Raw genomic sequence first — 23,528 nt, forward strand, 5'->3', positions numbered from 1 at the left:
GGACTTTTTAAGATATTCCCCGACTATAGCGCTACCATGTGTCTGATTTGAAAGAATTGGTGTGGCAGTTCTTCCTTGGCCTACTGGCAGTGTGTACACTGCCTTCATGATTTTGTGCAAAACAGGCCCCTCCCACAAACTTTGAAAGCCAATCGTGGCCAATCAGAAGGCCATCTGAAAAAGCAGACAGATTCATCATGATCACTTTACCACAGCAATGATGTGTACCGATATTTGATATGTGAGTTTTGGACAAGCACAAAGTGTGCTTTGAATGAACAAAGTGTGCTTTGAATGTGCACTTTGGAGTTTGGACAAGCACAAAGTGTGCTTTGAATGTGCACTTTGGAGTTTGGACAAGCACAAAGTGTGCTTTGAATGTGCACTTTGGAGTTTGGACAAGCACAAAGTGTGCTTTGAATAAAATGAAAAATGGCCGAAAGTTGAAACTGCAAAAACATAACCCTCCGCCTTCGGCCGTTCCGGCCTCCAGGCAAGGATGATAAACTAGATTAAAAACCTAAACACTACACTGTTACAAACAGATACAAACAGATATACCTGTAGTTTGGGAGAGGATTGAGTTTTCGATGGCTGGAATAAAAAGTGTCATTAGGGTTGTCATTGGGAGGACCTGCACCCAGAATGGTACTACCTTTGTGAATATTAAACTTTACAAATAATACCCAAAGTACTAAACCTTCAGAAAACAAAAGTTCAAAAAGATTTTACAGTTAATATTGCTGAGTTTACCTTTTCCATATGCTAGAGGTCTTGTGGTTTCCAAACTGCTGCAGTGCTCAACAGGATAGCTCAACATCTCCACCTGCTGGCCAAAGAAAATGTCACTTGTCAAAAGCCAAATTAAAAAGTGCATCATGGTCAAGCCGGATGTAAAACATCCACACATAGTCGTGGGTCGTTATTAAAATGTTAAAACATCATACAGATTAAATGCAATTTCCAGACCATAAAAAATGTTATTAAATATTCAAAACACTTCAAAGAAAGAAAGGACATAATTAAATGAATAATTTACTTATTCTCTGCTCTGTAGGTGACCCTGCATACCGGCTTACCCATCCCTGACTTCTACACCCCTGGGGAGGCCGACCCCAATGGTTCTGTGTGCTAAACGCACTCATCAATGATTCAGGAAAACAAAACTCCACAGAACCTCCCAGGTCTCATCCAGACAGTCAACAATCACCCTCCCCATCCCTTCCCTGCTCCCATTTGATCAAAGTCAATGGATGGACTCTGGATGCAGTTTACATTTAGAGCATAGCTTATGTGTTTGAAATCAGAAGCATGGTTCATCAGGTGAAAAGGCCAGCTGAACGAGTTGACTGTGGGAAATGAGCCATTGTTAAAGGATCTACATATACAGTACATCTTCTCCTTCAGTCGCGCACGCGCACACACACACACACACACACACACACACACACACACACACACACACACACACACACACACACACACGTGCGCAAATCCATGCTCGCAAAGATACGCAATTAACTTTATATCCTCCAACCATTTTGTCCATGAACATGTCATGTGGCGTTTTGTCCACCAGACAGAGCACTATTAAGAAAACAAAAACAAGAATCCACAATTCATGTGCCTGTAGATGAGGACTGGAAACTCACTTCTATGATCCCTGGGATGAGAGCAATACATGGACTCTCAGCCGTTTTACTGTTGTTTCCTCGTCTGTATACATGAGATGCTATTGGTGGCTTAGCTTTGTGAATTTTTCCATAATATGGTTTGTAAGATACAGCGTCAATTATGTAATATACGGCCAGAAGCAAGGCCTTCAAGCAGGCCTTTTGTCATAGTGCAGCTTGGAAAGAGGACAGTGTCATTTTGTTTAATATATTATACAAGTATTCTGCTTACTGCTATGAGTGTAAACACTATGAGGACAGCGTTTAAGGTGATGGTGATGACACTGAAGCCGGTGACAGTTGGGATGGTGGTTGATTTCACAACAGCCGATTGAACAAGGTGCTATTGCAACTCATGTAGTTAGAGCCCTTTTACTGTAGGTGACTGAACCCTGGTAGTTTTGTACTGTTGTTATTGAAACAATGATCTAATGTGAAGAGGTGTAATAGTTGAAATAAGTTATTGATGTTAAGAGCTTTTTCCATGACAAGTCATTGCTTTTCCTTTTATACATGCATATATGAATGGGGGGGAGTTCCAAATATAGTCTTTTTATGTCATTAAAGCAATCACATATTTCACAATGTGCTCTCAGCAGTCTCAGGTCTAATGAGAACCGGCTGCAGAACAAAAGCAACTCTGAAGCGTAATTTATACTTGTCGAAAATGGCTCACTGCGTGATCTTGAAAAGCTGTTATATTAGATGAGCGACTCTGTCTTGCGAGTATGAAGTAGGCTTTTAAGGGTTCTGATACAAAGGGCAGTTTTCATTGGCAGTTAAGTGCCAATGAGAGTTGCCCAAAATGGTGTCCTATGTTTCACTGTCCTAAGACATACAACTGAGACACTCAAGGTGCTATCCTGTGTTCAAGCTTCATGGGTGTGCCTTCTTCTCATCTTGAATAAGTACAGTAATAACAGACCTGCATCACTTTGCTACAAACCATGTCCATTGCTTTAGTAGAATATACTGTTACAGCCTGACTTCACTCTGCTGCTAAAATATTTTAATATGGTAAAAGGACAAAAAATAAATAAACAAAGAAGAAAGAAAATCTGTTAATGGTAATTATGTTGCCTATGTATGTAAGTGCAGTATTTAAGAGGGTATACAGTATCTCCCACTTTCCAATTCCTCTCAGATTTCTATTTTTATTTTTTACTTTTGGGATTCTGTTGAAGCTGCTACCACAGTGCTGACTGTGGTAAATAATAGAATTTAGAGTGGTTTATAAACTTGGGTTGAAGGTAGACTGCAGTGATTCAGCAAGCAGCGAGACTCTTGTCTGGCCTGGCTACAAGGCCCAGTACCGAACCCTGATTTATGTCACATTTAATTGGTTGTTTTTTAAGGTAAGCACCAAAGTTTAGTGACTAAACTATTTCTCCGTCTCTCTATGGCCCTCCTCCTGTGTCTGCAGCACAAAAGCAGGCCCGTTACTGGAAGGTCACTGGCAAGCAGGGCCATTATCACTGGATTATATCCAGATTAGATTCCAGAAGCAGAACAAAAAGCAAGTTTATCCATTAAAGGAGCAAACAAACCAGGAAGTGTAATTTTGTTCAACATATTTTGTGTTTAGTTTGGGACAGCACATATACTGTTTGTGTTCATTTTCCAAACCAAACTATGTGAAAAACAGCTTTACAAACAACATACAGTACAATATTGGTTTTGATTACATTTGTTGGTGTCCCAAACTGCAGTACATAAAATTACAGAAGTGGTGAAATTGATACTTCCTTGCAAGCGTGTATGTTTCAGTTCCTATCATTCTACAAATTGTGTGATTGTACAGTATGATTTATGTTTCAACTAGCCAAATACAAATTGTTGTGGGAGTGACCCAGCTTATGGGCTACTCAGACACTAACCTGTGGTGTGGCAGCCATTTTATTGATTATTATTAGAAATTACACATAGTCGCTGGGCGACAATGGCAACTATTTCTGAAGATGCTCTGGTCTGTACAGGTGTGTGTGCTATCTACTCTGAACCTCATTGTAACTCCAAATAAGTGATTCTGTTTGACCCGTTTGATGCTCGAAGATGGAATGTCATATATTAACATTATATTATTTACACTGTTACACATACTATATGTCTATGGAGACTTTTATGATTAGAAACCATTATTATTATTATTACTATTATATTTTAATATTCTAATATTTATTATGACTATTATGATGATCACGGTGATTAATTAAATGATTACCTATTACCATATTACTGCTATTATGATTATTTGAAGTGTATTATGAGGTTATGTGTTTACTGTATGTGTGAAGAATATTCAATAAATTATAGGTGTCAGTCAATACGCATTGTAGTGTATTGTTTCAGTTTTGGGATGGGATGCATGGGATTCAGAATTCACTACACTACATCATTACCCTCTCTGTTTTGTCTCCCATCTACAAAAGTGGGCAACTGTCAATGTAGAGTCCAGGGACCCCCAGGGGTCCTTCAGGCTGTTCCAGGGGGTCCCCAGCAAATGCATTGATAGTTAGGAAACAAATGGTTATGGATACATAGGAGTCTGTAATTCTGTGCTCAACCAAAATGGACCCTTGCAGGTCAATTTGATTCCATTACATTAGAGTTGTAGACTGGGGTCCCAGAGATTAATCAATCAATAAATCAAATAACTCAAACTGGGGGTCCTTGGAATTAAAAAGTTTGAGAATCACTAATCTATTCTACAACTTGTAATACATCCATGATCTACAGTACACCATTGGTTCTCTTAAGTGGGGTCCAGGGACCCCCAGTGGTCCTTGAGGGGGTTCCAGGGGGTACCCAGCTAAATAATAAGGGAATCAAAATAGACCCTTGTGCGTATGTAACTCTGAGAGTGTAACTTTGAGAATGTTTTGTACACTCTCAGTACAGTTAAATTAACATTGATTTTACAATATAAATTGGGGTCTCAGAGATAGAAATACCATTAAATGGGGGTCCTTAGCCTAATGCATAATAATAATGGATGGCATTTTATAGTGCTTTTCTAAGCAATGGTCAGGCCGGGGGGGGGGGGGGGGGGGGTAGCACCAAATTCTGTGCCCTGGTTACATGGATTCACTGTGGGCCCTCCTATGAACGTTCTTCAGGGGTGAATGGGGTTCAAGGGCCCCCACCTTCTTGGGCCCTATTAACTCAGTCCCATCTCCTCCCCCCTTGTGATGACAATGGTCCATTCATTCATTGGCAAGTGAAGCGGCGAAACAGTCGACCCCATGCAGCGTCCTCACTTCTCACCAACACTCAAGGACACTGTCAAACTGGGGGGGTCCTTGAAATTAAGAATCAGGACACATTGTAATTTACACATTAGTAACAAAAAATAGTTAGTTAGTTAGTTAGTTAGTTAGTTAATAGCATGTTGGAGTGGCTAACTGTCCTGTATTCAAATCACTTTTGCACATGCAGGTGTACCCCATCTATCAGTTAGAAACAAATTGACCCTTTTAACTCTGATAATACAATATCAATTGTTAAAATGTATTACAACTATGCTCATTATAATACACTATAATGGATTATAACTGTGATAATACTCTAATACACTATACATTATTAATGTATTACAACTATGATAATTATAATACTCTATAATAGATTATAGACTATAACAGTGATTATAACACAATATAATCTATTATCATGTATTACAACTATATCCTGGTCTAAATGATCATTGAGTGATCAGTCATTATGAAGTGTTTGGCCCTGTTTGGCCTAGCTCAGACCTAGGAGGCCTACTTTAGAATGGATACTTTTTAGTACCACCTTTAGTACCACTTTCACACCACTCTACCCAGGTCCTTGTGGTGGAAACCTGGCACAAGTGGGTGGTGTGGAGTGGTGTGGGTGCCATGTCAGTCGAAAATGGGCTTCGTCAACTTGGTGGTACTTTATGGAATTAGAATGATCTACACGTCTTGAGGTCAGAGAGGGTAAAAACACTCCTCCTTTTAGTCGCCAATGAAAATGAACGGGGAGGAGACCAGACGCATCAAAAATGTCCGGTGTTGCCTGAAGCCTCACTTCTTCCTGAGAGGTAGCTGTGAGTGAAACCTGCTCTCCACCACCATGTCGAGACCACTCACTGACCAGGAGAAGCGCAAACAGATCAGCATCAGAGGGATCGTCGGTGTTGAAAATGTCGCCGAGCTCAAGAAAGGCTTCAATCGTCACCTGCACTTCACCCTGGTGAAAGACAGGAACATTGCCACGCCGAGAGATTACTATTTCGCGTTGGCTCACACGGTGCGAGATCACCTGGTGGGAAGATGGATCCGAACCCAGCAGTTCTACCACGAAACCGACCCCAAGGTATTGTTTATTAGCAGCTCAGCTGTTAATGTCAAAGTCAACCGTAGTAGCCTTAGATTAGATGCAAGTAGAGATATTTTATCGATGCTGACCGTTTTCGCTCTATGAACGTCTCTGGGTATTAATGGAAACTGGAAAGCACACCTGGACTGTCACCATCGGAGCTCTACGGGCTCTGAACATGCATCAAATGCAAAGTATAAGGTGCCACTGTCTTCTGCCAAATGTTAGCGAGACCCGCGGAATTTGTACACAATGTATTAGTCCTTATTCTTTCTACAAAAGTGTTTTAATTCAGTCTGTGGTGGTGGAGTCTCACTGCGTTTCCTCGTTGCCCAGAATTACCGTAATGGTGGTGGTGGGTGCAACTGCGCAACAGCTCTCGTTTGGCGTGTATTGCAAAAGCTGCGCAGTTGTACCATTACGGTAATTCTGGAGAACGAGGAAAAGCAGTGAGACTCCGATACAGACTACATTATTTAAAACCATTTTATTGAAAAATATGAACTAATACATTGATTCCGCGGGTCTCGCTAACATTTGACAGAAGACATTGGCACCTTAAATTTTGCATTTGATGCATGTTCAGAGCCCGTAGAGCTCCGATGGTGACAGTCCAGTTCTGCATGCCATTAACACCCTGAGACGCTCGTTAACGTTGAGCGAAATCGTCAGCATCGATGAAATGCCTCTACGTGACCTCCAAGTCAACAGCTGAGCACTGCCACTGACAGTCACAGAAATAGAAGGAAATCATGGCTACATCTGCATGGGTAGAAGCTCGCTGTGCAAATCATGTTGGTTTGCACTCGGACGTTGCATAATATTTACACATCTAGCTCCAAGATGAGCTAATCTACGGTAGTACCCGAAGCAATACACACAATGCAATGTTAATAGGCCGGGCCTAGAGAGTGTAATGATACATTTGATTTGTAACTGTTATGTTCCCCTTCACAGCCCCCTTTGTTTAGGCCTACATACTGTCAGATCCCAAATATGTATTTTTGCTGGTTGGTTTACTTAGTTTTATCTAAATATGTTTGTAGGCCTACTCTACTCTTAGGGGATAGGCCTATAGTTAAAAACACAAATGTATTCTGATCTCCATGCTGTATGCATAAGCTATGCTACTTTATTAATTCTGTCCCTACCTTTTTGTTTTAATTATCTCTACTTCCCAGCGGGTCTATTATCTGTCTCTGGAGTTCTACATGGGCAGGACGCTCCAGAACACCATGATCAACCTGGGCCTCCAGAATGCCTGTGACGAAGCCATCTATCAGGTAAGATAGAGACACACAGGAAAATACATTAATGAAATGTTAAGACCCACATTAATACAAAGTGTATTAGTATTACGGGCATGCATGAAAGTAAAACACATTAGGGAGTTACTATTAGTGCGAGTCATCCTAAGACCTTTGCTTAGAAAATATGATAATTTGAATTGCAAAAAAGGATATAAAAATCAAGCTTGATTCCAGTGAGTCAAATGCTTCCTATTTTACAATTGTTGAGTGGATGTGAGCGGTGGGCAACACAAATGTTACGTTCCCATATATGGAGACTATTCTGGCACACAGACAGTGTGGTGAACAGTTACATACCTTGCTGGTGTCACTGATGATGTCACACTCTGACATCGCTCTGTGATATCACAAGCTCAATGAGTTTACCATATATGGAGACTATAATGCCACGGACAGTTATGGGTGGACACTGGACAGCAGCACCCTGCGCTGTGCATTGTCTTAACAGAAGTGCTCGAATTTGGCAGAAATGCTGTGCTTAATACTGGTGTGCCGATACCATTTTTTTCAATTCGATACGATATTCGATATTTTGGGGTCAATATCGCCGATACCGATACCAGAAGTACGGTTATATATATATAGCCAAAAATGACTTTCAAAATTCAAATATTCGTTTGAAAACACCACATAGGATTGATATGCATGCCAACCTATTGATTTTCGGCTGTATATTATTTTTAATATAAAATATTGTATGACGTAAAACTTAATTCAAACTCAACAGAAGTCTATTTCTTTCTATATAGGCCTATGTGCCATCTGCGGGTGCTGAGAAATGCACTCTCTTGCATGATCAAATTCATACTTATTTTATTCCATAGCCTAATTTTAATAAAGAGAGACAATGTGTTGCATCAGAGACGCATTTGTGGATTTGTAGATCGGCTCGCCTTAGTTTGCACACGGCCCTGTCAAAGCCTGAAAGCCAAGAGGGGAGAGTTCTCCCTTCTGCCACTGACTGACGGCTCTGTGATCCCTCACAGCAGTTTAAAAAAATAAAATAAAATAAAGAATATATTTATATAGGTATCGATACTTTCTTAAAAGTATCGATACGATATCATTTTCAGGTTACCGATCGATATATCGATATAAATATCGATATGCACATCAATCACTAAGGGAAGTTGCGTCAAGCAGTGCAGGTCTGTTTACAACCCCCAGCGAAACAAAGAAACTAGATTGTAGCTCTTAACTCGCTCTTAACACTTTGACCGCCACGGAGGTCATATGCCACATACGTTTTTACCCCCCCTTCACCGCCACGAACGGCATATGCCACATAAATGTCTTTTTTTTTATTAAACACAAGATTAGGAGCATATGTATCACTGACGCTTGGATTCAGCCGTCCTGGGCCCTGGAATGACTAAAATCACCATGGTTACCATTGTGTGGCCAATCAGCTTGTGTTACCTTGTGTTACCATGGTGATTTGGTACGTGACCGTCCTCCCCAGGCCTGGGATTGCTGGATGGACGGCATTCACGGAAGGAGCAGCAGCTCTGTGTTTGGGGGGGGGTTTAGTTTAGTGCTTTACTATACTACTGAGGACTACTTCTTCAGCCGTTACATGTGATCTGAAAAGTTTTACTGGATCGTCATGGTTCATCGACCAGGCCACCAGGGACCACCGAGCCGCGGCGTCGCAGCGAAAAGAACTGCTATATAAAGTAAGTGGTTGTTGCTAGATTGATTGATTGATATACAGTGGTGTATTGGCGTGTTTGGGGGGGTCGCCGACTTCGCTCCGAGAGCAAGCATGAGATGAGAGATGATTATGCTCATCTCGGATCACAACAGGTGGTCCGCGCGCGGACCACCGATCGAGCAGGGCGTTTAGCTCAGCGGCGTCAGTTCAGAAAAAGCTAAGTTATGGCAACATGACTGGTGTCTTTCACGCGCGCGAGGCTCGCGTGCAAGACACCAGTCATGTTACCATAACTTTACAACAGGCACGATTACAGTACATTTTATTATATTCCCCCTGTAGCCAAGGTATGGCAGCTGCCATAGCTTGCCATACCCAATTGACGCCTCTTTAGCTTAGCTTGGTGAGAAAGGAGGACAGATGCTCCATTTAGTGCAAAACAAACACATCCCAGCAAAACAACCACTATAAGTCACTCGCAAACGTCGCAGTCTGACCAATCCAGCGAGATGGAGATCGAAAAAGAATCCCAGTGGTAATCCTCATTGTATGTTTATAGTTTTATCGTGTTTTATTCTAAAGGTAACCCATCGAAGCGGTGCCAACGTTGTTTGCTAAGCCTGCTCAGATTTCCTCTCTCTCTCCCTCTCTCTCTCTCTCTCTCTCTCTCTCTCTCTCTTTTTTTCGCTAGAGAACCAACTGCGTTAGAATAAACCTTACAGCCATGATACAAGAGAGAAAGTTGGGGAGAGAGAGATTGATTGATTGATTGATTGATTGAAGACTTTATTAGAAGTTTGCATAGGAAAAGGTACAGTTTCATGACGGTACAGTTCACTGGTACAAGGTCTACTAAAAGGAGATCATGAGATCCATGAAAAGACTATGCTTATTTCCATAGTAAACCATTGCAGTATCTCATATAACATTGAATGACAGACGGATAGAACACAGTACTATGCAGTAGATATAGTCAGGAAAAAAGAGGGAAATAAAAAACAGTATAAAAACATACAGTAGGTAAATACAAAGAAGGGATTGATTGATTGATTGATTGATTGATTGATTGAAGACTTTATTAGAAGTTTGCATAGGAAAAGGTACAGTTTCATGACGGTACAGTTCACTGGTACAAGGTCTACTAAAAGGAGAGCCATGAAAATACTAAGCTCATAGTGCCTTGCTGGGCTATGAGCTTGTAGATCGGCTATTAGGCATCATATGTAAATGGCAGATCTACAAGCTCATAGCGCGGTGCCGGGCTATGAGCTTGTAGATCTGCTATTTTGGAAATATATGTACCTGTGTATATAAAATGTATAGCAAATAATTATATATACCTTATGGTAATTATGTTTTTTTTTCCATAATTACTCTTACTTGCAGTTGCCTGGTCTGGATTCTAACATGGTGAAGTTTGTCGCAGTTGGCTTGAATTTGTCAATACAAACATTTCCATATGAATGTACATAAATTTTTATTTAATTTTATGTATTATGACTTTGAATTGCTCAGGGTAGTTTGACCGTTTTAGTTTGAAGTGACTAAAATGATGATTGCAATGGAACACATCTACAACTATACTGAAGTGAAACAGCAATGTAAAGTTTTTTTTTAATCTTTATCAGAGTTTTTATCTTTATTTTTGAGATGTCTGATGTCTAACTGAAGGCTTGAATAAAAAATCCCAGGTCAAAACACAGTGGATTCTACTCTGTCTCTCCTTCATCCTGGGAAGATGAAAAAAGAGCCTCTGTCAGTCTCCTGGCTTCTTCCACTTTCCTGCCTTATAACTAGACCACGGTACAACTTTTTTTAACTTTTTTTTTTACAGCATTATGGCCGGCACCCTGTTCGTCATTTAGAGGTACTGTGTGTTCTTGTACCATTTACCAATTTGTTTCTAGGGCTTCTGAAAGTTTTTTTCCTTTGACCTCAATTATCTCAGAAAGTAAATTTCTGATGCTCCTTTTTCATCTGTACAGCTTTCGCTCTCCCTCAGGTTTCTCCACAGCAGAACACCACAGCAGGACGAAATTTTTATGGTGAAAGCTAAGGTTCCGACTCTATATTCTCTGAAATTTTTGTCAATTTTCGTACATCCTACCATTTTCAATTTATTCCGTCAAAAATGAATGGCCGTCTATGGTGGCAAGGGTTATACCCTTAAAACCCTTAACATTGTGGCAGTCAAAGTGTTAATAGGTGTAACTTTATCAGAATCCATGTTTTATTAGGATATTGTTTATTGCGAGCGCAACCCAAGGAGAAGTAGAACAGATGTTCTTTCCCCAGGGGGGGAATACGTTTGCAGGAACACCGCGCTGTGAAAAAAGACAAATTCACCTTACTAACTACTCTCTGCCTCATGTCGTGCCCAGGCTTTTCTCTTTGCAGATGAGTAAGCCTGGCTACACGAGGTTAGGTGGACGGAGGTAGGTGGATGATGGCGTCACAAACCTAACAAGACCATATATGGAGATTATTCTGGCACGCGCCTACTAATAGCATCAGGGATCTCCATAATACAGTATAGACAGAAAAGGGACACGGCAGTCAGACGGGGTACTCTGACAATGGGTACAGCATTTTTAGTTTTTTTTGGTGAAAATATCGAAAATAGCAGACCTCCAAGCTCACAACGCGTCGCAGCGCGACATGTTGTGATCTTGGAGGTCGACGCATTGTGAGCTTGGAGGTCGGCTATTTTTGATGCTTGGTTTCTACACAGAGAGGGCAATTATTTCAAAATAAGATGCTGCATTCAAGTTCAGGAGAGTTTGGACAATGCAATTCTCTTGAATGCTGCCTTCAGGTATGGCATGGAAACAGGGCAATTGCATTTCTTTCACCATAGTGAAAACTGCATTCATGGTCTGGAGAGGGACATTTTACAGACGAATAAAAGGGCTGCTTGATGTCTGTGTGTGCACTTGCCTGGGCTGGAATCAAGTTCCTGTTAGTCAGCCTTCCATGGAATGATGAGAAATGGAATCCAGTCAATCCACTGATTTCATCATCTGTCATGATGAAAAGATTGTGTAAAGCAACACACAGCTGATACCGTAAACAATTCTTCCTCTTTTTCTCTGTGTAGCTGGGTCTAGACATGGAAGACCTGGAGGAAATGGAGGAAGATGCAGGTCTGGGGAATGGAGGCCTGGGCCGTCTGGCAGGTAAGAGAAGCCCAGGAAATGGCATGCAGAACCCATGTAAAAGTAATTCCACACCAATAAAACATATAAAAAACAAAAACCCCTTCGTTGAGGCATTTTGCAGGTGCTGCTTCAAAGAGTTCTTGCTGTGTGCACATCTTACAACCCCTAACCACAAGAGTTTCACAACATTGACCGTGCATGTTGACACATGAGCACTTAGTTCTGCACCAACATCAGCATACTGTAGTTCCTCAGTTCTGTGCTGCACATTTGTGTTTTTTGTTCTTCACCTAATTCTGTTATGTCTCCTTGCAGCTTGTTTCTTAGATTCTATGGCAACTTTGGGGTTGGCTGCATATGGCTATGGCATTCGCTACGAGTATGGGATCTTCAACCAAAAGATTAGAGAGGGTTGGCAGGTAACTGCATCTTACACACATTTTGCATTGTATGAGGGACGTATAAGGTAACCTCTCGAAATCCCCATGACCTTCAAATATGATCCACTCAACACACTGAACAATGAACCTTAGAATTGAGGCCAACCAAAACTAATCATCAACTAATTTATTTAGCCCAGTTTGACCTACTACAGTTTTAAAAACATGTCTTCTTTAGTTTGACCTTCAGTTCAGCTTAACTCCATAAAGGCCATTTATCTTACTGTGCAAACTGAGGTCTTGCATGTATCCATGATTCTCAGAGACAAGTTTTGAAAGGAGGTCATTGGTACACACAAAGAGTATCACCACATTATGGGACAATTATTGACAGACTCTGTGGTTGGGTTTGCCCCCCTGAAGAACTTTTTCAGTGATATAACCTTACTATAACTTCTATCCGGGTTTTTGTGATAAGAGGACTCGCATCCAGAGGCTTTTGCCCTCTGTATTTGTGCTCGGTATTTGCAGTACAATTTCATAGTGTAAACATGCACCTTTGAACGCTGAGACAGATTTGTGATATCATTTGTTCACTGGGAGGGAGGAGCCTGCATATCAAATCTGGGCCTTGGTGTTACTGTAACAATAACAACAATAATGTTTTTATTTGTATTGCATTTTCATTCACGCCTAAAGAATCTTGCTGACAATATTTACATACAATTTAACACAAACTGTACAATTACTACTCGTATTGATTATGATAACTTGAGTGTGTTCCCCCAATTGTAATGTTGTGTATTATGTTATAATAAGCCATCCAGAATAAGCCATCTTATATTGTGGTCTCTTTTACTCACTTAGGTGGAAGAGGCAGATGATTGGCTGAGACATGGAAACCCTTGGGAGAAGGCCCGCCCTGAGTACATGCTGCCTGTCCACTACTATGGACGAGTGGAAGAGACAAGTGAAGGCCCCAAATGGGTGGACACTCAGGTGGGTGATGATGATTATATTAATGTTAATACTACTACCATTATTACTGCTGCCTGTGTCCTCCTCTGATCTACTACTGTTACTACTACAGTACCAGTATACCATATCTGTGGAATTTATCAAAGCAAGACGATATAAAAAAGCCAAAGCGCTCATTTAAGTCATGGTTAGATCACTTAGATGTCATAATGCAGACAAATTCAACATTATTTCAGGTTTGAACAAGCAAGTAATGCATGTTCGGTTGAAAATGTTGGAAAGACAGATCGACCCACTATCAAGAGTGGCTTATGCTAGCTGCACCGTCATGGCTAAACATCTAGTGAGAATTGAATTATTTACTTCCATGCATTCTTTGTTTTAACACTGTAGGTGGTTTTGGCCATGCCCTATGACACACCCATCCCTGGCTATATGAACAATACTGTGAACACCATGAGGTTGTGGTCTGCCCGTGCTCCCAATGACTTCAACTTGAAAGACTGTAAGTATCAAAGCTAATTATAACAGAATTTCTATTCATTCGGTTATTGGGGAAGGACACAGTAGGACACAACACTGCCAAAACACTGTATCACTGCCATCTGGCAAGTCGCAAGACTTCTGTTGCAAGACAGTTTTGTTGCATGTATTTCCTCCTCTCGTCCCGTGCAGAGTTGAATTTTGACTTAATTAACTAATACCTGCATACTTTGTACAAATTATACATACAGAAAGTGTCATGTATTATGGAAACCCAAGCATGCTTTTGTAGTCTATAGCTAAATCAGAAGATTCCTCCGCACAAAATTCACCACATTTATTAAGACAAGCCAAGCCATCTAACTTACCCTACCATAACTTTCTCTAGTCAATGTAGGAGATTACATCCAGGCTGTTCTGGATAGGAACCTGGCAGAGAACATCTCTCGAGTGCTGTACCCCAACGACAATGTAAGTTCAACTGCTGGTGTGTCATTGCAGTTACACACAGGGCAAATATTTGGCAAACATTTAGTTGCATTTCTTTTATGGTAAATCCTTGCCACTGTAGATTTCTATGTTGCCTGTTGTTGAGAAAATGAACCATCAACTGGCAAAAGTTGCTCATAGTGCCTTAAGGTCTCTGTCTTCTCCATCTCATGCATTAGTTCTTTGAAGGCAAAGAGCTGCGCCTGAAGCAGGAGTATTTTGTGGTGGCAGCTACTCTCCAGGACATCATCCGTCGCTACAAGACCACTAAGGGTGAACCTCGCACATCCTTTGAAACCTTCCCTGAAAAGGTAGGTGTCTAGGTCAAGCACATGAAGTGAGCTCTACTTTTATTATAATATGTCCTTATGTGAAGAAGTGCATTGATACTTCTTGGAATATATTTTACTTAACTTTTAAAAATACATTTGTATATTGTACATTTTACTCAACTGTTTAGGCGATGATACAATGTCGGCAGTGAAACGGCACAATTACCATCTGACAGCACTGCAGATGAGGCTGTGCAGATTACATTTTAGAGCTAAAGAAAGCTCTAAAGAAAAAGAAAGTGAGCATTCTTTGTCAGACGGTTATTCTGACAAAGAATAGTTAAGACTGGACAAGAACTACTCTCCAAATTGTCTAACCAGAAGGACAAGGCAGGTCTAGCAGTACACCCTGGATGACGAGTAGCGTTGTACTTCCTGTAAGACACTTTCATCAGTAGTTCTATTCCAGGCTTTATATCCTTGTGAGATGGAGATAAAACCTGAATGAATTAGTCCCTCCCCTTTGTCAGTAAGGATCACCAGCACTCCCATGTCCTTTAGGATATTTTATTATTAGGCAATAGGCATGGGCAGCACAACAGTCGGTCGCACCTCGGTGTATCCTTCCACAGCTTGATTGATTATTGATTCAATGCGAGCACTGATCAGCCCCAGCAGAAGAACGGCTGAAGAGAGAGACAGAGGTGGGGGGAAGAGAGGCGGGAACAGAGATCGGTGAACAAATGCTATTGGCCAGAGTCTCCCGGAGAGATTCCCCAGCTACTGTATCCCCACCCTTCTGTGTCAAAGAATGTCTGCGCTCGGTTAGGCTATTAGTGCCGTGACTATATCCACACAGGATGTGAATATTATGCAGCTAATTGGAGTAAGGTTATTTTTTCAGTGAATAAAGGCATCATCAACCATATGTCTAGTTTTAATATGGGTTACTCGCTGGCAGTTTTCCTATTGTTTATTTGTCATGACACTGGTTTATTTGTCCTTTTTTAGAAGGTGAAATACCCTGGTGATTTTAATGCTGTTGTATTCACAGGTTGCAATCCAGCTGAATGACACTCATCCTGCCATGGCCATTCCAGAGCTGATGAGAATCTTTGTGGATATTGAGAAACTTGACTGGGACACAGTAAGTGTGAAAGAGAATGCCTATTTGACTCACACTTTTCAAAATGGACGATAGATATTTAACATATGTCATCTACTGTAACTGTCCATAACAAACTAACACATACAGTAATAGAATATAATACACTGTAAATCAGTGTACATTTGTACTAGTGTACCAGTGTACTTCCGTACATTGTCAGTTAGATTAACATTGAGGACTTTACTGTGTATTTGACATGTCGGCCACAATAATGAATCTTAGACATGGCACTGAATATGTATGAATGGTGAACATGAACCCCTTCTTTCCTGGCAGGCCTGGGACCTCACCAAACGCACCTTTGCCTACACCAACCACACTGTTCTCCCTGAAGCTCTGGAGCGCTGGCCTGTGGAGCTTGTTGAGACTCTGCTGCCCAGACACCTCCAGATCATCTATCGCATCAACCAGATGCACTTGGACGTATGTAATAATAGTTCATACTCGTCTCATTGTTCTTTTGCTATCTCTTCTGCTTTATCATAAGCCATGCTGCATAGAGCATCAAGCTAATGTCTCAAATGGAGATGTGGAGTTGAAGTCGGAATGATAATCATTTGATGAAATGTGACGATTGAGTTACAATGTGATGATTGATTGGTGTCGATAATTGTCATTATATGCCATGCAGCTTATGGTACGCAGCACACATACTGTATGAGCTTACCATACACATTTTGTTTCACTGTTTGTTAAGTGAAAGATTAGGCCTGTTGTACTAACAAACGTAGGCTGGGTTTTCTTTTATTCTCTCTCTCTCTCTCTCTCTCTCTCTCTCTCTCTCTCTCTCTCTCTCTCTCTCTCTCTCTCTCTCTCTCTCTCTCTCTCTCGGGCCTGATATAAGCTCTAAACTGTGTGTGGGTGCCTTTCCTTTCTTCTTCTCCATCCAGAGTATTGCAGTCCAGTTTCCTGAGGACATGGACAGACTCCGCAGAATGTCTTTGATTGAAGAAGACGGCTGTAAGAGAGTCAACATGGCTCACCTGTGCATTGTGGGATCTCATGCTGTCAATGGAGTAGCCGAGATACACTCCAACATCATTAAGACTGACGTGTAAGCACACTTTGTGTCTAATTAGAAAATCAATTATGTGACACTTTGGCGTGACTAAGCTCACTCTTAAAGCTTCAGCATGCTCCACATTATGCCAAACTTGTCTGTTTTGGAAGGGCTTACCAAACTGAAGAAAGTTTGGTGAGAACTAACATATTTCATATTCTGCCTGCAAAAAAAAACAAAAAAAAACATTAAATACATTTTTCTATTTTGGTTCTGTAGATTCCGTGATTTCACCGAAATGGAACCAGAAAAATTCCAGAACAAGACCAATGGTATCACTCCCAGACGCTGGCTCCTGCTCTGCAACCCTGGACTGGCTGAGCTCATAGCTGAGGTGTGATTGTAACTCCAATCAATACATGTTTTTATAAAGGTTAAGAAACGTGTCTTTGGAACCACATTAGGTCCAAGTTTAGCAGATCCTGCCAATAACTTTGTGTCTTTATTACCGTCCTACCTTTGACGTACTACGGAAAGCAGAAAGTCACTCACCAATGCTTGTTTTGCTGACATTGTATTTTTACATTCATTTTCTCTCTTCTAGGCCATAGGGGAGGACTATGTGAAAGACCTCAGTGCTTTACGGAAGCTGAATGAGCTGGTTGATGACGCTGCCTTCATCCGAGATGTCTCTAAAGTCAAACAGGTAGGGTTTCTGCTTGGTTTACATTGCATCTACAAACTAATTAAGGTGTTTTCAGTAGAGCGTAAAATTACTACCAGGAGGCATGCCCTAATAATAATAATAATAAAACGGTAGAGTATTTACTGTCAAGTAACTGCATCTAGCTCTCTCTGGATGTGTGTGGGTGTTAGTACAGTAGGTGGTCTGTGCTCCATACAATAGAGGAAGGCATGTATTACTATAAGCATTATCTCTTAATCCATTTCAAGTTGGACAAATTTATTTGAAACATAATTGACAAACATATATGCGACTTGCTTCAATGCTTTAAGGTGGGGGGGGGGGTACGTTGAATTCATGCAGCATCGGGGAAGGGACAATTGCAATGATTAAAATGACAGTTGTCATTCAAGGATTTGAAAAATATTTGGGAATGGAGTTCCTTGACCTACTTTCAGTGACAAGACATTATGACGCTGGTTGACATTGTTGTATGCGAGATTAGCTCCAGAGTCTGTTCAGACACAGAGCTGAAAGCATGATCTCCTGGCGGAGATCTTAACAGATCTGCATTGGTTAAAGGTGGTCTGCTTACTCTTCCATTGAGAGATTTAGACCCTGGTGTCTGGTAGGACACCTAATGGTTCTCACCTCACAATACTGCCTGAAGCTTATAGGCGTAATATCTCTCCTGGCCAAGCGGGATTGCCTCTTGGATGTGTTGTAGACATTTTCTCTCGGTTCAAATCCGAGCTAGGACTTAAAAGGTTACAGCTTAAACCTAAAATTAATGTTTTTACAGTACCGGTACATTAAATGTTTAAAATATAATATAATGCAATGGAAACTTTTGTCTGTACCATCCTGTAGTAGCATGAATGGCTGCATTCACCAAATCCTACTGGCACTTGTACACAATATGAAAATGCATGCCAGGGCTGAGAAGTACATTACACTCAGTGATTAGTTGGGACATTGCTGAGTTGGGTTTTGCATGTTCGTACAGGCCACATTTTTCTGCGATGATTGAACAAATGTTTCTCTCTCTTAAGGACAACAAGCTGAAATTTGCACAGTACCTGGAGAAGGAGTACCACGTGCAAATCAACCCGTCCTCCATGTTCGACGTCCATGTGAAAAGGATCCATGAGTATAAGCGCCAGCTCCTCAACGCCCTGCACATCATCGTCATGTACAACAGTATGTGAATACAGCTTTCAAACTCCTAATGAGGAAACAAATTGGTGTCAAGTCCATGATACGATATTCATCACGATATAAAAAAAAGATAAACGATGACTTGAGGGGGGGGGGGAGTCACTTTTTGTGACTGTTAGTCATGCTTACAGGAGAAGCTATTTTCCACATCACCTCCCAGAAAAGCCTGTTTAGTGTATGAGCAAAACATCTGTGTCTTGTATGTCCGAAAGAGTATAATGGATGTCTATTAGCAGTTCAAGTTAAGTCACTCAAACCTGGTTCAGATATGTCAACTTAAGCATGTTCCCTAGGCTGCATGAGTTCGTGTAGTGCTCTCCCAGTTTTATTTTATGGCAAATGTTGTTTTCAAATGTACTCCAAACATTATTTTAGTTTTATAACTAATGATCTTGATTGTGTTATCTTAAAGACATCAAGAAGGACCCCACTGCTGCTTTTGTTCCCCGAACAATTATCATCGGTGGCAAGGTATACACACTCGGGCAAACAGAACATTTTTATCTGAGATCTTACTGTTTAAATCTGTTTATTATGATACTCTCTCCACATAAAAATATAGATACAAAATTAGATACATTCTGTAGATCCATATTGGACATCTAACTCTGCGTTCACTGTTCATGGTTTCCCCCTGCAGGCTGCACCAGGGTATCACATGGCAAAGTTGATAATCAAGCTGATCACCTCTGTTGCTGATGTGGTGAACAATGACCCTGCAGTGGGCGACAAGCTGAAGGTCATCTATCTGGAGAACTACAGGGTCTCCTTGGCAGAGAAAGGTACAGTGCAATACCTTAAAACTACATGAATACAAGACAGTAGACCGTACTGTAGGTCAAATGTTGACTGGAGATTCATACTGCATGTTTACTTTGAGTAAATATGAGAAATATTATGCATTATGTCCTTGACCTCTGGAGACATCTCCTGTGTGTCTTGAAATTCATGGAAGTTTTGAATTTATATTATCCAGATGTATAATAAATAATACCTCACTGCTATTACTACTAGTACTAAAAATAAATAATAATTCATTCTGATGATCTGCTCGTCCTATAGTGATTCCTGCCACTGATCTGTCGGAGCAGATCTCCACTGCCGGCACTGAGGCCTCAGGAACGGGCAACATGAAGTTCATGCTGAACGGGGCCCTCACCATAGGCACCATGGACGGAGCCAACGTGGAGATGGCAGAGGAAGCTGGAGAGGAGAACCTGTTCATCTTCGGCATGAGGGTAGAGGACGTGGCTGCACTGGACAAGAAGGGGTAGGGGAGCGCTCTTGCCTGTAATGTCACATTGTGTCAGTCGAATGTATCGAGTGGCCTGTTTCAATCGATCTATAGGGAAGTACCGGTACATATCAGTTGCCAAATGTAGGTGTCTGTTCATCACTGGGACTTCCCATATTAAAGGCATGTGAAACCAGTCTGCAACTGTATGACACATTGGATAAACTGTGTGTATCACATGGATTATATTATGTTACACTGAAGTTCCATTTTAGACATTTACACTGTGATATTATGAGTATGAGGTGACATTCTTGCCGCTTTGATTTTGTTTCCATTTCCATAGCTATGATGCCATGTCATACTACAATGCGATTCCAGAGCTGAAACAAGTCATGGACCAGATCAAGAGTGGTTTCTTCAGCCCCAAAAATCCAGACTTGTTCAAAGACCTCACTGAAATGCTCATGAAACATGACCGGTAAGTGACAGGGTACTATGGATTATGCATTTCCTCAGGTCTTTACCTTTTGGCTTGTATTCCACCATTTCCCCCATGTTTCTATGCAGGTTCAAAGTGTTTGCAGACTTTGAGGACTATATGAAATGCCAGGAGAGAGTCAGCGCTTTGTATGAGGTACTATAATGTTTGCATGTAACAAACTGAAATTGCAAATACTTTTGCAAGTTGGTAATATTTTATTTACGGAGCCAGATGGGTGGGGAGATCTAAATCTAAATAGGACAACATACAAGGTTTTTAGACAATCACAAAAAGTATAAATTAACCCTATAGCAGTGCATAATTAACTGTTTTGTTTTGCCAAAAAGGATCCAAAGGAGTGGACAAAAATGGTGATCAAGAACATCGCTGCCACAGGCAAATTCTCCAGCGACAGAACCATCACAGATTACGCCACAGAGATATGGGGAGTGGAACCCACAGACCTGAAGATCCCAGCCCCAAATGAGCCCAGAGAAGCCATTGAGGAGACCGCCAGGGCTTTGCTGAAAATGTGATGCCCAGGGCATTCTTTAGGACGTTTTACATTTTAACAGTACCTATGCTGTTACTTTGCACTCAAACAACGTCCTTAGTATTTCAGGTGATTTTCTTACAGACAGAGATTTTAAGAGGTTATGAGTAAGCTTGAATTTCTGCACAGATTTTTTACGATACTTTCTATTTAAAAAAGAAAAGCACTTTCTACATCAATAGGCATCTGTTACATTCATTCAACACCAAGACACAAACCAAGAAATATTGGGATTGCAGTCCACTCTGGCCAGGGTTAAATGGCATTTGCAAATGATTGTTACAATTGGTTTTCACTCGCTTGGAGTACCAGATCCAGTGTGTTTACTGCATCCTCACAAGGATATGCCCCCTCACAGGGGCATATCCTTTATCAGTCAAAGGAATGTAGTATATTGTCAAATAATTTCCTGCGACTGTCTAGCATTTCTGGCACTCGTTGTATTGTATCCTGTTTTGTAAACACTGCATCTGTATAAAAAGTAGATACAAGAATGCTATTTGACTCACATCTGGTCAGACACTTTTTTTCTAGTACTATTCACTCTACTGAACTTCCTATTCTGTATTTTAGCTGTACCTCATTCCAGTGGTGAAATAAAATGACTGAATGCAACATGAAAAGTGAAACGTTTCTATTACGGTTTTCAAGAGAAGTACTATGCAACGTGAGCTTCACTACATCCCGTTTTGTCATATTTAATTTAATATCGTTTTACAATATGTACTAGCTATTTCAGCTACATGAGACAAAACCAACCCAAAACACTGTCAGACAGTGTCAGAAGTGGAAGTTGATCTATCCTTGTAGGTTCTGCAGAAATTCCCTGTAGTGACGAGTAAAGGGGGAAAAAAGTTAATATAATACACTACTGTGGTACAGAATGAATTGGGGAACAAAACCGATCCTATGTCAACGGTTATGTTAATCATTTTCAAATTTATCATTTTGTACAGCTGCAAAGTAAATAGAAATTGTCTTGATCAGTAACTTACTTGACTACAGTCAACAGATTGGGATCCAGGTAGATGTTGTTGTGTGAATATTTACGACTTGCACTGTAGGACACCATTTGAACATGACCCTTTACGTCACGTTCTTTCTGAGCCTGCAGTGATATTTGGTAGAGCTGGAAAAACAAATGCAAAGGAATGTAATCGCCAATGCGCTTAATATTGATGACATCAGGACAGGGACCTCCATATATGGGCATAAAACGGACAAGGATAGAATTAATTTGCAAGTGTGACTCATGTTGTGTCAACCACACTGGTTAGACTGATGCAATATGTCCATATATGGGTATGTCCATATATGGGTATTCCCAGATATGAGCTTATTATTGATGGGCATAAAAGGAATTCCATTAGTGTGGTTGGCCTAACAGGGCATCGTCTGAAAATCAGATGTAGACGTCAGCTCCATATATGGAGATCTAAGTGATGATCCAATTGTCTCCATGTATGGATATCCAGGGTTTGACGAGGGCAGTGCTGTGATCTTCATATATGGATATCCAGGTGATGATAGTCAGCAGAATTGATTTGCAAATGAATTCTGTCTTGCCCATATGGAGTGTCCATACAGTATATGGGCATTGCCAAATATGGGCTTAATATTGATGACATCAGGGATCTCCATATATGATTGCCAGAACAGACTGTCTTGGTCATTGAGTCAACAATGAGATGTCACAACAAGTCAGCTATAGACAACATTGAGGCGTTCGTTACTCTACCCACGGACAAGATGTTCAGTTTTTCATAGTTAGGTCGCATAATACAGAGTACAAAATGTAATCACATTTTTACATTTTGTAGAAATGTAACTAAATCAGAATTGATTGGGTTATACTACCTTTTGTCCCATGTGATAGGGAACAATATCATCATCTTCTGCATGTAGCAGCAGGAGTGGACTGTACAAAGTCTTTAAACTGTACAGAGGAAAGATATGTCTTCAATAATGGACATAGATCAATTTGACAAAAAGAACTGACCACAGCATGTTCGTAAAGCTGTAATAACCATTTGTGACCTACACTACAGGATTACCCAAATGGATATTTTATTAAAGGGAGGCAAACGGTCCATAAGACCAGCAGGTCAACTGCAATCAGTTAGATATGTATAATTAGGATGCACTGTGGTCATAAAATACTTACTTTTTATCATTAGCAAATACTATGTTGTTCATTTCTAAGATGTTCCAAATCAGGCTCTCAAAACCTGGAAGGAACATGTACAGCTGAAAAGAAGGTAGAGATGTGTTTATGTAGTGATATACAAATATTTGCAGTATATAAAGAAATAAACTTGGTCCCTTTGAAGAGACAAAAGTGAAATACTCATGTCTGTTCTCAACAGTTTGCACAAGTTGTTCTTTTGAAAAGCGGAAATGAAGACATCTGTGTTTTAGTGCAGTAATACGGTGAATTGGTAAACA

The 23,528-nt window shown here is 40.7% G+C and overlaps 2 protein-coding genes across 9 annotated transcripts in view; both read left to right on the top strand.

Moving 5' to 3' along the window:
• trim9 (tripartite motif containing 9) overlaps window positions 1–1,135 on the top strand; it is a gene marked incomplete at both ends in the record, with an annotated part of 50,860 nt that extends 49,725 nt beyond the window's left edge. For all 7 annotated transcript variants that reach the window (XM_080749992.1, XM_080749993.1, XM_080749994.1 and 4 more), the window contains one exon: window positions 1,058–1,135. In XM_080749992.1, coding sequence (XP_080606118.1) covers window positions 1,058–1,135 — 78 coding nt within the window. The remainder of the gene's footprint in view (window positions 1–1,057) is intronic.
• Window positions 1,136–5,715: 4,580 nt separating this feature from the next.
• pygl (phosphorylase, glycogen, liver) lies at window positions 5,716–21,869 on the top strand. 2 transcript variants are annotated; one of them, XM_080751338.1, is made up of 20 exons: window positions 5,716–6,014; window positions 7,199–7,300; window positions 12,079–12,157; window positions 12,455–12,558; window positions 13,387–13,518; window positions 13,891–14,002; window positions 14,369–14,451; window positions 14,649–14,780; window positions 15,796–15,888; window positions 16,186–16,332; window positions 16,800–16,963; window positions 17,189–17,303; window positions 17,514–17,615; window positions 18,647–18,794; window positions 19,225–19,283; window positions 19,453–19,594; window positions 19,875–20,082; window positions 20,393–20,527; window positions 20,617–20,683; window positions 20,878–21,869. In XM_080751338.1, exons 1-20 carry the CDS (start codon window positions 5,772–5,774, stop codon window positions 21,064–21,066), a joined length of 2,556 nt encoding a protein of 851 aa, XP_080607464.1. In that variant the 5' UTR covers window positions 5,716–5,771; the 3' UTR covers window positions 21,067–21,869. The 2 variants fall into 2 exon arrangements, with proteins under 2 accessions (XP_080607464.1, XP_080607465.1); XM_080751339.1 differs by lacking the exons at window positions 5,716–6,014; window positions 7,199–7,300 and adding an exon at window positions 8,890–9,003.
• The last annotated feature ends 1,659 nt before the right edge of the window (window positions 21,870–23,528 follow it).

The sequence above is a fragment of the Nannobrachium achirus genome, assembly GCF_963921795.1.
Source record: "Nannobrachium achirus genome assembly, chromosome: 20".
In the NCBI taxonomy this organism is placed as follows: Eukaryota; Metazoa; Chordata; class Actinopteri; order Myctophiformes; family Myctophidae; genus Nannobrachium; species Nannobrachium achirus.